General features: G+C 38.0%; 1 protein-coding gene across 2 annotated transcripts in view; it reads left to right on the top strand.

Annotated features, from left to right (window-relative positions):
• Window positions 1-17,336, top strand: part of LOC122091499 — a 33,339-nt gene that overhangs the window by 254 nt on the left and 15,749 nt on the right. Inside the window, exon 2 of one of the 2 annotated variants that reach the window (XM_042661485.1) lies at window positions 392-860. In XM_042661485.1, coding sequence (XP_042517419.1) covers window positions 515-860 — 346 coding nt within the window. In that variant the 5' untranslated portion in view covers window positions 392-514. The remainder of the gene's footprint in view (window positions 1-391; window positions 861-17,336) is intronic. The other variant, XM_042661486.1, reaches the window with a different exon arrangement.

Below are 17,336 nucleotides of genomic sequence, written 5' to 3' on the forward strand. Positions count from 1 at the left end.
TTTGGCCATTCGGGTTTGGATAAGATGAACTAGTTTCTGCGTTTATGCATGAATGGTACGCGGATTTTTGTTGTGTTTTGTTGGTCTTTGAAATCTATGGTTTTATTATTGATTATGTAACTTGAAGTGAGCTTGTTTTCGTCCCCTTCTCCACTCTCCCCTGCGAACCCTATATTTAAGTTTCTGTTTTAGTTAAGGAATAAAGATTCCATTGGTTTTCCTGAGTCTTTTTCCACCACCAAAAAAAAAAAAAAAAAAAAAAGAGAAAGGGTTTTCCGGAGTCTTTCAGATTGTTTGTCCTATGGTGTTATTTGATCTTTCAGTTTTGCTTTCTGGGTTTGTCTGTATGTTCCAATTAGATAGTTAATGACAGTGAATTAATTTATTTTAGCTAGAAAGAAGATTGGGCGGTGAAATGGGTCTTCCTGTGGAGTTCGTTTGCATCTTTTCCTTACGCAGTTGTGCCATTTAGGAGGGTTTAGTGGTTGGGGTGGAAAAAGAAACGACTGGATTTATGATGGTTCAGTTATTCCTATCCGAACCACTTTGCAATGATAATGGAGTTAGTGATGTTGCTAAGAAGAGATTATCTCTTTTGAAGAAATTGGAATCCATTATCTGGACATCGATAGCATCTAGTAGCCGCTCTGAGGCTCGTTTATGGCTTTGCAACACTATATCATGTATGAATCCAATCACACCCAATCAACATTGCAATGTATTTGTCAAGCTATTGAGTTCTAAGCAGCCAAAGCGAGCTCTTGCGGTACAACTCTTGCAGATGATCTTTGAGAAAAGGCCACAAAAAGCTGCTCAAATCCTAACCAAGAAAAGTTACATGGTCGAGAAATTCTTTAAAGGTAATCTGTGCTTGCCATTCATTGAAAACCCTTGCTAAAATATTTGAACTTCATTTGCATCTCATGACATCCTTAATTATGTAGTCTGCGGTTTCTTCATGCGGAGTACTGTTTTTACTTGATTGAGGTAGTTTGGTGGGTTAGGGAATGGTAATTGTAGTTGTACCTTCATGTCCTTGAGTATGGTGGCCCTTGATTTGAAATGTGGAATTGTGGATGTATGATTTTTCTTTCAGATGAATTGGGGACCCTCTGGATTGACCAGGTCTAGTTTCACGTCGCAACTAAAATATAGCCCTTATTTTGTTGGAGTTTCCCCTTGTATTAGCAGCAGTAAAACTGTTGTACAAAATATTGAATTTTCATTTTTTTTTTGCTTTATTTATGATCAGCAACACAGAAGATATACTAAGATGAAGATGAGAAGGATAGATATAAGAAAGAACCAAAGCAGGAATGCACAAAAAAGTGCTATGACTAACAAACTAAGCCTTAGATATGATGACACTAAAGAACCCACTTCCACTTCCTTAAAACCCTCCACATGTTGAACTGCTTTTGGGATAAAATTTTCCACGAGTAGAGAGTGATCTTGCCTTCAAGTGGATCCTCTTCAAGTGGCAATTTAGTTACCATATGGCTAAAGTTGGGGCCATTGGGCCAAGCTTGGCTAGGTAGAATAAGGACCCTTGATTTTTTTAAGTGTTTCCTTTTTATTTTGGTTTCTAATACTCAAATTATAGCCTATGGTTTACCATCATGTGCAATTCGTCTGTTCCATAGAACTTGTTAGAATATGTAACTTAAGTGTACCGCAAGTCTACACTGGGGATTTCCCCCTTTGGCTGGCCTATTCTTTCCTCGTTAGAGTATGGGTTGGGTAGGGGTAAACTTGTATTCTTTTTTGTCTTTTGTTTATTATAAATACTTTACTTGTGTGATCAGTTAGTACACACAAACATTCTCCCCATTCATAGTTTTAACATGGTATCAGAGCCTAATTTCTGATCTAAGTTTTCAGCTTCTTCTCCTTATTCTTCTCTCCTTTAAAAATCACAAGCCTCCATCTCCTTCCCTTCCATCTCCTTTGTTAGCCTCCATCTTCTCCTACCTTTGTCTCATTAACTCCCTATAGGACAGCACGCCAGCACTAATGAGGTGATTCATACGAATCTAGTGGCTGTCTTATACTATACCTCATGAATTAAAACAAAAAAAACCTTGCAAGACAATTAGGGTTCTTCACCCTCTACGATTTTTGATTCTAGAACCCTTTGGAAGTGTGTTTCTACCTCTTTGAAGAACACACATCTACCTCTTGAAGATCAAGTTCAGCAACCTAGAAGGACTCATCACCACTTGCAAGATTGAAGATCAACACTAATCGACTTTTGTAAATCAGGGTTTTCTTCCAAAACCCTGACTAAATCGATTTTGGGTATTCCTTCCTAGAATTGGCTGATTTCTTGAGATCGTCATCACCGTTGGAGAATGGAGAGGAGATTGACCAGACTTATAGCTCCACCTATTAAGTGTATGCATCAAATCTCTTGTCTTCTCTGATAATTAAGGTTTTCTCCCGAAACCCTAATTTACCTATCTCAACAGTTCTTCACCAGAATCAGATATAATTTGGAGGAATGCCTCACTACTGATCCAAGTATAGACTCTTTCTGATGGCTGTTTTTGAAGATCTAGTATTTCTCTCACTCATTATCGATTTTTCACTAGTTCAATCATGTCTAAAGTAACTACTTTGACCTTTGGATCTGATGGACAAAGTTGCAATGACTACATGCCCTTTGGGGCTAGCTCTGTGAAATTGGAAGGAACTAATTACCTCGTTTGGTCTAGATCTACCTATCTTACTAGTACTGGTAGAGGTCTCACTGAACACATTGTGGGGAAATTAAAGAAACTCTCTGATGAGAGTACCCCTAAGGATTAATGGGTCACTAATGACTCTTTAGTTATGGCTTATTTGATTGGTTCTATTTGTCAATCTATTTCTAGAGGATTTTTATTGCAAGACACTACTTCTCAAATTTGAGCTGCTGCCAAGGAAACTTATGGGAAACTAAGGAATTATGCTCAGGAATTTTATATTCGCAAGAAGGTTCGTGCTACTGCCCAGCAGGAACTCTTTGTGTCAAAATATTATGCTGAATTTTGAACTCTGTGGTATGAACTGGACCACTTTGCAGATTATCATCCCATTTATGTTGAAGACAGTACTGCTTACACCAAACATGTGGACTAAATTAGGATCTATGATTTCTTGGCTAGTCTGAATGTTGAGTGTGATCAGATTTGTGTTCAGGTGCTTAGTAAATCTCCCTTCCCTACTCTGGAACAGTCCTTTGCCCTGGTTTATATGGAGGAATGTTGTTGTAACTCTATGCTTCATACTCCTACTATTGAAAAATCAGCCCTATAGACTGGTACAACTACTACTTCTAAGGAAGCAAATCGAATTGGTAATACCACCAAGGAGATTGTTAAATGTGAACACTGTAACAAGCTATACCAAAACCAAGGCTAGCTATTGGAAGCTCCATGAAAAGCCTACTGATTTTGAGGCAAAGCGTGCTCGTGGTTGATCCAAAACCAAAGCCCATTAGGCGAGACTGTGGACACCTCACATGCAACTGATATGGGAATCTCCCAGGAGGAACTCCAGGCTTTCAGACGTATGCTTAAGGCTTCCTATTCTTTAAATCCTGCCAATTCAGTCCCTTCAGATTCCAATTTTGCTTATTCAGGTATTTTATTTGTTGCCCACTATGCATCGATCGTCTCCACTCCCTGATTCCCTGTATTATTGACTCTGGTGCCACTGATCATATGATCGGTCCCTCTAGTCTATTTTCACCAGTATTCACTCACCTCAGGCAGAGATAAAGTTAGGGTTGCAGATGGCACCTTATCATTTGCTCCAGAAAGGGTTCTATTAAGTGTTCTTCTATCACTTTGTCTTCTGTTTTAGATATCCTTAATTTTACTACTAGCTTGCTATCCATTAGTAGTCGTACTTGGGGCCTAAGCTGTAAAGTAACATTTTTTTCTTCCCATTGTATTTTTTAGGATCTGGTAATGGTTAAGACAATTGGATATGGAAAGGTGCAGGGTGGCCTTTATTTGCTCAATGATGGTTATCTTCCTACGGTTGCAATTTTTACTATTCCTCATCAGCTGCACCCTGCTTCTTCAGATTTACATCAATAACATTGTCGTTTGGGACACACACCAATTGGGACCTTATCTCTTTTGATTTAACATATAGTTAAATCAGGTAATAGGAATGAATTTTTTGTGAAGCCTATACTCTGGATAAACAAACTCGTACCAGTTATTTACTTTTAACTAAAAGCTCTTTTATTTTCATTTGGTTCACTCTGTGTGTGGGGTCTGTCTCATCGGACATCTATTTCTAAAAAAAAGATGTTTTTTGTCCTATATTGATTCACTCTAGAACTACGTAGGTATATATGATATAGCACAAAAGTGAAGTATTCAGTTGTTTTCAGCGGTTCCATAAAATGATTTGGATTTAGTTTAGTGCCACTCTTAAAATTCTCTTTGTGATAATGGAACAAAGTACATAGAGCATCAGTTTCAAAAGTACCTACCTGATCATGGGTTTCTTCATCTAACAAGGTGTGTTGGCACTCCTGCTCAGAATAGGGTGGCTGAACGCAATAATAGGAATTTACTAAATATTGCTCAAGCCATGATGTTTGCTAGACAGGTTTCAGCTCAGTATTGGAGTGATGCTGTCCTCACAACAGCTTACCTAATCAATCATGTGCCAACTTGTCCTCAACTCTCTACTTCCTGTGGAGGTTTTTCAAGGGACTACATCCATTCTGGTTCCTCCAAAGACTTTTGGGCATGCATACTGTACTAGGGATCATCATTCACTGGAAAGATTAGAACCTCGTAGTACTAAGTGTATCTTTCTGGGGATACTCTTTTACTCAGAAATGATACAAGTGCTACAATCCTCCTACTCGCCGTACTATAGTAACAATGGATGTTGTGTTTTATTAATCTGTTGGTTAATACTCATCGTCACCTCTTTAAGGGGAGTCTTCTAGTATACTAGTGAAGAAGAGAGGACTCTGGATCTACTTGCTCCACTAGTGTACCTACCATCCTCACTTGAGGATCCTTATGCTCCATAAGACAGTGAGGGGACAAAACCTATGATAGAGACTTCTGTTCCTACTGTTCCAACTCAAGGGGAGATGACTCTAATATGGAGAACCATTGGTGAATTCTAGAGACAAATTGATGACTTAACTCTTCAAGTTTATCATAGGGGACATATCATAAATAAGTAACTTTAGACCATCAACACATCCCTTTGCCAGCCCTGGATCCTGAGTTGACAGAGCCTTATACTTCAGGTATAATTTCTCCTTCTGACAAACCCATTGCTCTTAGAAAAGACACTAGGACCTGCACTCAACACCCTATATCTCATGTTGTTTCATAGGATTCCCTATCTCCCTCCTATCATGCTTTTGTGTCTTCTTTTTCCTCTACTTGTGTTCTCTATAATTGGCAGGAAGCTCTTGTAGATGGAAATTGGAAGACAACAATAAAGGAGGAAAAAGAATGCTACATGGGAACTTGTGACTCTTCCACCTGGGAAGAGATCAATTGGTTGTAAGTGGGTGTTTGTGGTAAAACGGAAGATCAACAGTTCTGTGGATAAATACAAGGTAAGGCTTGTAGCTAAAAGGTCCACTCAGACATACGGCATTGACTACCAGGAGACGTTTGCCCCAGTTGCCAAGTTGACCTCTATGTGAGTGTTACTCTCATATGCTGTGAACCTAGGATGGAAACTTCAACAACTTGATGTAAAAAATGCTTTCCTCCATGGAGAGCTTAATGGGGAAGTGTATATGGATATTCCATTAGGTTTCTCTAGTATGAGAAGTCAAGGCAAGGTCTGTAAGTTGAAGCATGCTCTTTATGGTTTGAAGCAGTCACCTAGAGCGTGGTTTGGAAGATTTCACAATGCTATGACATTTGTGGGTTATAAGCAGAGTAATGCTGACCACACATTGTTCATGAAGAGGTTTGGTGAGAGTGTTACTATACTCATTGTCTATGTGGATGACATCGTTGTAACAAGAAATGATAGTACTGAGATCGATCATCTCAAAGGTTTTCTGGGCAGAGAATTTGAGATAAAGGATCTTGGAAAGTTAAGGTACTTTCTTGGGATTGAAGTTGCCAGGTCTTCCAAAGGCATATTTCTCACTTAAAGGAAGTACATCCTTGATCTACTGTCCAAGACAAGCATGTTGGTTGTCACCCTCTTGATACTCCTATGGAAGTTGGTACCTGGCTCAAGGAAAAGGAGGGTGAACTAGTTTCAAAGGCCGCTATCAACGGTTGGTAGGTAAACTGATATATCTCTCTCAAGACGGCTATGAGTTTAGTTAGTCAGTTTATGCATGATCCCTATTCCTCTCATATGGAAGTAGTTATGCATATCATGCAATACTTAAAGTCAACTCCTGGGAAAGGGATCCTCTTATCTCCTCATTATCATCTCAGAATTGAGACTTATACAGATGTTGATTGGGCTGGTTCACCTGACAGAAAGTCCATCTCTGGTTATTATGTGTTTATGGGTGAAAACCTTGTTACCTGGCGCAACAAGAAGCAAAATGCGGTGGCTAGATTTGGTGCTAAACAGAATTTCGTTTCATGGCATAGGGGATTTATGAGTTATTGTGGTTGCGTACACTTTTGGATGATATTGATGCACCTGTTTGTCTTCCTATGATGCTTTACTGTGATAACAAGGCTGCTATCAATATTGCTCATAATCCTGTACAGCATGACCGAACCAAACACGTGGAGAGCGACAGACATTTCATCGAAGAGAAGTTGGATGTTGATTTGATTTGTGTTCCCTTTGTGAAGTCTGGTGATCAACTAGCTGATTTGTTCACTAAGGGGTTGGTTGGGAAGATGTTTCATCCTAGTTTAGTCAAGTTGGGCATGTGCGACATCTATGCACCAACTTTAGGGGGAGTGTTGGAATATGTAACTTAAGTGCACCATAGGGGTACAATGGGGAGTTCCCCCTTTGGCCGACCTATTCCTTCCTAGTTAGAGTATGGGTCGGCTGAGGGATAAACTTTTAATTCTGTTTCTTCTTTTGTTTATTGTGAATACATACCTTGTGTGATCAATTAGTACATATATGCATTCTCCCCATTCATACTGTTAACAGGACTCCTTCAACTTAGATGCAAGGTTCAGAATTTTGATTTGGACTAGGGTTTTGAACCTGGTTGAAACAGAAATATTTCATGGGTTACCAAAATTTCGGTTGAAATATTGCACATTTCGGCTATAAAATCCAAATCTGCATTTCGATAGTCAAATGGTTGAATTGTGCCTTGAAACTTTAAGGCTAGCCTATTTAAGCGTGATTACAGACATTCGAACCGTTAGATTAAAAGGAAACACACACACACACACACACTCACTCAAAATGGTAGTTTGGCTTTGGATAGTAGGTTGCGAATGTACGCAATAGCTTACTGTATCCTTTCTCTTATATAGCTTAATTTACACATAATTTAGTACTAAAAAACACAACATTCAATAAAAGCAATTGAAATATGTGTTAAGAATGAAGAAAAACCATTTGGTAGTACACCAATGACAAAAAACAGTAATCATAGACAATAAGTACAATTGTTCAAATGTAACTGTTGAGAACTACTATGTCAGTACCACAAAGTTTCGGGAGACTCAAAACCAATAAAAGATCGTTGTCGTTGATAGGACAACCATTCCTCTGACTGTATCAGAAATGATAGCCTTGTTGTGGTATGCTAGAAGAAAGGCTCAAAGTCTATAGCCTACTATATCCTTTCTCTTATGTAACTTAATTTACACATAATTCAGTACCAAAAAACACAACATTCAATAAAAGCAATTGAAAAATGTATTAAGAATGAAGAAAAACTATTTAATAGTACACCAATGGCAAAAAGTGGTAATTATGGACAATAAGTACAATTGTACAGTACCATATAAAGTTCTGGGAGCCTCAAAACCATTAAAAGATTGTTGTCGTTGACTGAACAACCGTTTCTCTGACTGTATCACAAATGATGGCCATGTCGTGATATGCTTGAAGAAATGCTCGAAGTCCAAATTAGCTACCCTTTAGGTGTCATGATCAACATACTTTAGGTAACCCAACCTAGGATATAGATCACCTGGCTAGGAAGATGATGCAAATGTTGACCCACCATAGCCATAGCTACTTGGTTGATCGGGCTGATATAGTTGGGTATGAAAAGATGCTGTCCACAAAAGTTAGCATCACTCCTATTATATATATTACTACTATCATATACATCCCTATTATTAGGTGTCTCTCCTGCAATGCCTCAAATTCCTCCTAAGCCTTCTGTTTGTCCAACTTACTCTGTCTTCCTCCCTTCATGAGAGCAGCCGTCGCCAAGGACCCTTAAGGCATTTTGCCACATTCTTGGAACTGCCAACCAAATGCCACTTCAGTCTTGTGGCCTCACTTGCTATGATCTTCTTCCCACAATAATTGCATTGTGGCTTTGTTTTGTCATACCAATGAGCGTACCATGCTTCTATGCAGTACTCTTCCACTTGATAAGCTATTTTGCAACCTTTTTACATAGCTTCACTTGTAAAACAAAAATAAACCTATTTAATTTTTTTCTCAAGTCTGATATTTATTTCCTAATTAAAATGATTTATTATGTTGTAAAAAATAATTACCTAATTAAAAGAAATTAATTAAGGAACAACGCAATAATAATCACTGCAACAACAACTTAACCTTTTCCCAACTAAATGGGGTTTGCTATATGGATTTGTGATAGGGAAAATAACAGGAAATAAAGAGAAAAAAAAAAAAAAAAAAAAAAAAAGGAGAGGAAACAAAAATGAAAGAATCAAAGCAACACCACAGGAACATCCACTTAAAATCGGTTGGCAACATGGATCTTTGAACTCCAAATAGCTTTGTTTGAGGTCATACTAGATTCAAGACCAAGCCCCTACATGTATTTCCTTACAGCATCATCTATGGTCATTTTAGGCCTACCCCTACCTCTTTTAGCTCCTTCTATGTGGATCTGGTCACTCCTCCTTACTGGGGCATCCTTAGATCTCTATTGAACATGGCTTAAACAACTTTCTCGGAGGTTGTCTTGGATCAGGGCTACTTCCAAATCAACTCTAATCTAGTTATACGCTACTCTATCTTTCCTAGTTTTGCTGCACATCCATCTCAACATCCTCATCTTTGCTACGCTCGATTGATCTATGTTACGCTTCTTGACTGCTCAACATTCCGCCTTATACATTATAGCCGGTCTTATGATAATCCTGTACAATTTTCCCTTTTAAGCTTTAGAGGAATACGTTGATCATACAACACTCCAGAAACCCCTCTCCACTTCGTCCATCATATTTTTAATTCTATGAGAAACATCATCTTCCTTGTTTATGATTGACCCTAGATATCTGAAATAGTTGCTTTACGGTATCTCTCTCCCCCCTCAAGTTTCAGCACTTGGCTTTTCGTCCTTGTGCGACTAAAGATACACACCCCATATACTCCGTATTTGTTCTGTCAATCTTAAGACCTCTCGACTCCGAAGTAGATCTCCATACGTCCAACTAATCCCTATTGCTGTCTCATCCACCTGAACAATATCATCGACAAAATGCATACACCACGAAACATCACCTTAGATGTTTTTGATTAAATCATCCATAATAAGCGTAAACAGATAAGGGCTTAAAGTTGAACCTTGGTGTAACCCAATTGTAATTGGGAACTCACTACCTTAACTTCCCACGGTTCTCAGACTAGTCACCACGTCCTCATATATGTCTTTAATTATATCCACATATCTACTCGACACCCCTCTCTTCTCCAATACATGTCAGGTTAACCCTCTAGGGGGGACTTCTATCGTAGGATTTTTCTAAGTTGATAGAGACCATATGGAGGTCCTTCTTGTAGGCTCTAGAGCTCTCAATGAGTCTCCTTAGTAGTTAAATAGCCTTTGTCGTGGATCTACTTGGCATAAAATTGAATTGGTTCCCCAAGATATTAGTTTCTCTTCTTAGGTGGACTTCGATCAAGGATTAAAGTTTCGGTATAGGTTGCCGTATTGGTAGGCCAAAATTAAGATACGTATTGGACGGAATCGTATCGTATTGGAGATACGCTAAAGATACACACATAAATAGATAAGAAACGTTTTTTACACACTTTTGCATAAAAAAGAGTTAAAAAAATCTATATATAACATGTATTATACATAAACACTAAATTGAGACTATCACATTAAGAATCCAAGGTTTATAGTTGTTCCATAAACGTAAAATCCTTGTTCCCAGCCTTGAATTCTACTTTAGTTGGAGAGAAAAATGACTACCAGCAACTTTGGAACAAAAACCCCTCAAAAAATCTTGTTTTTTTGAAAAATGATCCATCTTGGCCATTATATTACCGTAGCGCACTGTATCGGTCGATACATACTGATATGTACCGAAACGTACATTTCACCTCAATTTTTTAGTTTCCATAAAGTATCGGTATTTATCGGTGGTGTATCAATGAATATCAGTTTGTATCTTATAGTACATGTCAATACAAAAGGATTTTAAAATTTCCATGTAGCGTATCGGTAAGGGCCGATACTGATATGTATCGATCGATACAGTACAATATGTACCGATACTTTAAACCATGGCTTCGGTAACCTTCTCCCATAATTTCATAGTATGACTCGTTCTCCTTATTTTTATAGGTTGGAACTACGAAGCTTCTCCTCCATTCATCTGACATCTTTCTGGTCCTCCTAGTTTTGTTAAATAGCATGGTTAGCGAAACTTACATAGTCCCAAACTCTTCCACACTTCAACTGGGACTTCATCTGGGCCTGGTGTCCTACCTATCTTCATCTTCCTTAAGGCTTCCTTGACCTCGGAGACTGTAATCTTTCTAATTTATTGATGGAATGAGATGTCTTTATGGGTAATGCAATCTTCGGGCCATTCCTACTTGTAATGTCTCCATTTAGTAAGTCGCAAAAATATTCATCCAAAGCATCCGTAAGGACCGTAACTAGCACTCTACCATCTTCACTTTTAATACATTTTACATGATCAGAATCTCTACTCTTCCTTTCTCATATTTTAGCTGTCTATCTTATATCTTTTTCCCATTCCTTCGTATTTAGATTGTTATACAAGTCATCATATCTCTTTGTCGTTGCTTTCCCAGAAACACAATAATAATCAGTATAAACTAAAAATACATCAACATCTTCACAAATTTCCACGTTTTTAAAAAACCAAATCAGAATAATTTTTCATTTATTTTCTGTATTTCTTAAAAAACAATTCATTAAAATCCAAAAATAGATTATATTTTACAAAAAATAAATTGACTCCATGTAGTGGTTGATTTACCACCGGTGTCTAGCATATGAAAAATTGAAGGCCAACAAATATGTTTGACCTTATCTTTTTTAGACATTAGTTCAAGCAAATCAAGTTTTCAAACTGGAAAGTATTGAAAATAATTTAAAAATAGAAAATTAAACGCAATTTTATGAGGTTGTAGATCAGCTCTATGCCAACCAATGCATATATACCCTATTTTTTGCAAAAATAATTTTTGGGAAAAGGGTAGTCAAACTGGAAAATTTTGAAAATAATTTAAAAATAATAAATTAAATCAGTCTCTGTGAGGTCGTAGATCAGCGTACACAAACCCAATACTTATTGTAAATATTAGAAGAAAGGAAAAGAGAAGGAGAAAGAGAGAGAGAGAGGCGATAGATTTGTAACTTGTTGGGAGTTACAATTTGTGTATTGTAACTCCCACTCCGCTCATATATATATAATAACCTAAGGGTTACAAGGGCAGAATTGGAATAACAAACCAGAAAAATAAGAAGACAAAAACACCCTTGCTCTTCTCGGTATTAGTGCTAGCGCTGATGCCTAGACTTGCAGGTCTCGGATTACACTCCCCCTCAAGCTGGAGCATAGATGTTAATCATGCCCAGCTTGTTACAAATATAATCCACTTGAACACTAGCCAAAGACTTTGTAAACAAATCAGCAAGTTGCTTTTCTGTACGAACATGACTAGGAGAAATAAGTCTCTATTGCAGCTTTTCTCAAACAAAGTGACAATCTACTTTGATGTGTTTCGTTCTTTCATGAAACACAAGATTCAAGGCAATTTGAATAGCAGCCTGATTATCACACTGTAATTGCATAGGTGAATCATCAGTAAACTCAAGTTCAGCCCAATAACTGTTTCTCCCACATCAATTCACACGTAACATGTGCCATAGCTCGATATTCTGACTCCGCACTAGATTGAGCCACAATTGTCTGTTTCTTGCTCTTCCATGACATGAGGTTCCCTCCAACAAATGTACAGTAACCTGTAGTTGACCTTCTATCAATAGGAGAACCAGCCTAGTCAGCATCTGAAAAACCCTCAACCGCCCTTGTCTTGGTCAGAGTAAAGTAGACCGTGTCTAGGAGACTTCTTGAGGTACCGTAGAATACGCATAACCTCCCAATGAGGCACCCGAGGAGCAGACATAAATCCACACTAACAGGAAAAGCAATATCAAGTTGAGTTGCTACTAAATAATTTAGTTTCCCAACAAGCCTCCGATACTTCTTAGGATCCCCAAAAACATCACCATTTCTGTCTCTCAAAGAAGATTAATAACATATTTTCGCTATCACCATAGTTGTCATGGCGTCAAATCGATCCAAGGCGGTGGAGGGGTAGCTAATCGCTTTGGTGATGAATCGCCCGTTATGGCGTTGCCATGGCGGTCAAATCGCTCATGTGTCATTTTTTATTTTTCCTATTTTCTAAAGTTATTTAGTATGCTACTTTTTTATTTCCCCTATTTTCTAAAGTTATTTAGCATGCTACAAGCCTACAATATATACCCTATAACATATAAAACCAACATTAAGCAACATCAAATCATAAAAAATCAACATAGCCCTATCAAAATCACCTTGTATTTTACAAAAAATCAATCGCCTAGTGAATCAGGAGTGACCTGGCGTCCATGGCGATGCCATGACGATGCCTATCAGCCAATGGCGACCACCATTTGTGAGTCACATAAATCGTAGCATTGCCATGAACTTCTTTTTCCGTTAGGACGCCAAATCGCCGCCATGACAACTATGGCTATGAAAACAAAATTCATTTCCTTGACTGAGCCACTTCCACACCTAGGAAATACTTCAACCTTCCCAAACTTTGGTATGAAATTTCTGTTGTAAATATTCTTTCAGCTTCTCAATCCCTGACGAATCATCTCCTGTAATAACAATATCATCCACGTATACAATAAAAAATATCCGTCCTGCAACTGAATGCTGGAAAAAGACTAAATGATCACTACCACATCGTGTCAGCCTGAACTCCAAGACCACCTCAATAAAGCGAGCAAACCACGCCCGAGGTGACTGTTTCAGCCCATACAAAGATTTCTTGAGCTTCCACACCATACCATACTCTCCCTTGAGCAACAAACCCAAGAGGTTACTCTATATATACCTCTTCATGGAGATCACCATGCAAGAAGACATTCTTTATATCCAATTGGAACAAAGGCTAATGATGGGTAGCAACAAGAGAGATCAAAATGCGAACAGAAGTAAGCTTAGCCACAAGGGAAAAAATATCTAAGTAATCAACCACATATATCTGGGCATATCCTTTGGCGACAAAGGCAAGGCAGAAGAAGTGGGGGGCTAAATCTTGCTGAGGGCAACGTTGGTACACAACAACAGGGCGTGGCGACAGGTGGTGGCGGAGGTGTCGGAGGAACCTGAGGAACAAAAGAAGGGTCATAATGAGGAGTGGACTCAAAGAAGGAAACATCGGCAGTGACAAAATACTTGTTCAACTTAAATGAATGACAACAATAACCCTTTTAGGTTATAGAATAGCCAACAAACATACATTTAAGAGCTTTTGGATCCAACTTGAAAATACCTGGACGATGATCACGAATAAAGCAAACATTACCAAAGACATGTGGTGGTAGAGGAAATAAAGATGCAGAAGGAAATAATAGAGAATGAGGGATCCCACCATGTAAGACAGAGGAAGGCATGTGGTTAATAACATGCTGTTAAAACACCATCAACTTAAAAAGTTTTGAGCACTTTCATCTAAGAAAGAAGAGATCAAGTGACCTCCTTTAAGTGTCTATTCTTCCTTTGTGTCACACATTTTGTTGTGGGGTGTCGTCACAGGAAGACTAATGTGAAATGCCACGTTGAACCATAAAAGTAGTAAAAGGAGCAGAATAACATTCCTTGGTATTATCACTACGAAGGATGCGCAATGTAGCATTGAATTGATTCTGACTCTCATACACAAATGCCCAGAAAATGGAAAACAACTCAGAACGATTTTTATTAAGTATATCCATGTAACTCTGGAATAGTCATCAACAAATGTAACAAAGTAACAAAATCCGAAATTAGAAACAACTAGACAAGGACCCCAAACATCTGAATGAACTAGAGAGAAAGGTTGTTTAGACCATTTATTGACCCAAGGGGGAAAACTTACACGATATAGCTTCTCAAACTGACAACTCACAATTTAAACTAGCAATAGATAGAAATTGAGAATCTAAATGCCTCAAACTATCCACTAAAGGATGACCCAAACGACAATGAATATGGTGAGGTGATGTTGCGCTCAAAAGCGCCATAGATGAAGTGTACTTAAGTAGATACAGCCCCACCATTCATGACCTCTACCAATCGGCCTCTTCATCGTAAGGTTCTGAATGACACATGAATTAGAGAAAAAAGTCACAAAACAATTATGAGTTTTAACGAACTTATTAGCAGACAAAAGTTTAAAAGGAAATCTAGGTATAGATAGAGGACAGAAGATAAGGACAAAGGAGTGGCATGAACAGTGCCTATACCAACAACCTTGGCTAAAGAACCTCAGCTAAGGTGACATTAGAAGACGAAGTATGAAAAGAAGAAAACACACTTGAGACCACAGTCATATGGTCCGCTGCACTTGAATCGATGATCTAAGGGTGGGAAGAAGTCGAAAGACATGTAGTAGTATTACCTGTTTGAAAAAATGTAGTAGTAGATGGATATGATGACTGAGAAATCTGAAATTGAGTAAAGCGTGCCTACTTCTCATTAGACATCTTCACAGTCTTATGCTCAAACTGTGAAGAGGATGTAACAATATAGCAGTAATGGCAGAACTGGCAAACTGTTGTTGAGATGGTTTGCCATTAAGCTTCCAACAAAAGCGTTGGATGTGTCTTGGGCGACCACAATGGTCACAAGTCTTCACTGAACTAGAAGTCTCTAAATTATGTTGAATACTAGAGTTAGGGGTTTTAGTAGAACTAGCCCCATGACCATGACCAACACCACCACCTGTGCCACTATTGGGCTAACGGTTAGGTGTAAAAGAAGCCAGGGATGAATTATCAATAGGGGTAGAATCAAGTGGATTCTCACAAGGTACTCGTAGAATTCGTGGAAAAAGTGCCTGAAAGTGTGGCTACCTTATCACCACCCAGAATTTGAGAGCGAACGGAATCAAACTCCTTCCCAAGACCACCCAAAAAGTCCATGACGTCAAGCTGCTCTCATTGATTTTGCATCTGTGTCACATCAGAAGTAATAGGAAGTAGGGAATTTAGTTCCTCATATATCCTCTTAAAGTCGGAAAAATACTGAGTCAGAAGATGACCTTTTCGATCAGCCCTATAGAACTCTTGAGATAAATCATATATACGGGAAAGGTTGTTCTGTCTAGAGTACAAAACATTCAGGTATTCCCATAACTCCTTAACCTTATCAATATGGGTAACGAAGTCAACAATCTGATTATCCATAGAATTCAGCATCTGCCCCAAAATCCTTGCATCATTCGTTTCCCTGATGTGTCTGCAGCTGATTGAGTCTTTGTCAAGTGATCCTGTCAGTTTAAAGTATCTCTAATACTGATACGATACCCTCCGATACGGATCTTAAATTTAGCCGACCTATACGATACACACCGATACGATACATGGAATTTTTCAAATCCTTTCGTATCAATATATATCCTACGATACATACCTGTAATGACCCCAAATCCGGTCTAGGAGTTTGGTCCATGGTGATCCAAGATCGATTTCATTTTAGGGAATGAACCGGTATGGATTTCCACAAACCATGGTAATAAGAAAATAAAATAAATAAAAAGATGCAATTAAATCATAGAAATGTGCGGCGGAAGTCTTAAGTATTAAATAACAAAATAAAAGACACTTCCCTCATAGGAAGGTTTAAAAAGAATGACATTAAAGGTCCATAAGCCTTACTACAGACTTTAAAGAAAAAAAAACTAAAGAAAAAAATAGGATCATCAAGAAACTAGAAATAGCCTCCACCCAAGTCAAATCCACCCTCATCCTTGTTAGACCATAGATATGCAATAGGCTCCTCATCTCCCTCTCCATGAATTTCAACCCCATCATCTGATATATTGTAAGGAGTATGCTTTTGGGGAAGCTTAGTAAATGGCGGAAATCACAATCTACACAAGTTTAAAAAAACAAAAGAAATAAAATTTTCTTTTTTAGATGAAATGTGAACTATTGTGAAAATAACGGGAAATCTAACAAATCAATCAAACAATAATAGATATCACGAATCATAATCAATCACCACCGTCTCGTACCGTACTACGGCTCACACCGTACTGTGACCTTGATCGGTGTGTTAACCCATTCACATAATTCATAATCTCGATAATAGTTCTAACATATGGGAATGGAATGTGCCCCCGTACCGTACTACGGCTCACACCGTACTGTGACCTTGTTCCACATCCATCCCATATGCAAGATATTGCAATCACACCATTGGTTTTTGTAAGGCGTAAAACACACTCTATCGTCCCGAACCGTACTATGGCTCACATCGTACTGTGACCTTAATCGATAGTGAGGTTTTTGCACAAACAAAATGTGCTCAATGATAGCATTAGATCATCCAAAAATCTACATAGGGACATAATGTAACAATCACAAATCTGAAAAGAAAATAAAATCAAAATTTCTAATATGTTTTCATTTATTAATCGTGAAATGCCAAACCCAATAAATAGATAGAGATTTCAAGAGAAACAAATTTATAATTAAAAAAAAAAAAAATCATTTAATATATAACCATTCAAATTAATTCTTGTATCACTTGATAATAATTATATAAAATGAAAACCTTGTGTAAAGAGTGAATTAAACCACTTGCTACTTTCACAGAAGGCCAAAAAAAGAAACCTTTAGATATAAGGTCTTGAAATGAACGTCTCCCTCCTAATCAAACGAAGCTAAGGGAAGA

The sequence above is a fragment of the Macadamia integrifolia genome, chromosome 10 (assembly GCF_013358625.1).
Source record: "Macadamia integrifolia cultivar HAES 741 chromosome 10, SCU_Mint_v3, whole genome shotgun sequence".
In the NCBI taxonomy this organism is placed as follows: domain Eukaryota; kingdom Viridiplantae; phylum Streptophyta; class Magnoliopsida; order Proteales; family Proteaceae; genus Macadamia; species Macadamia integrifolia.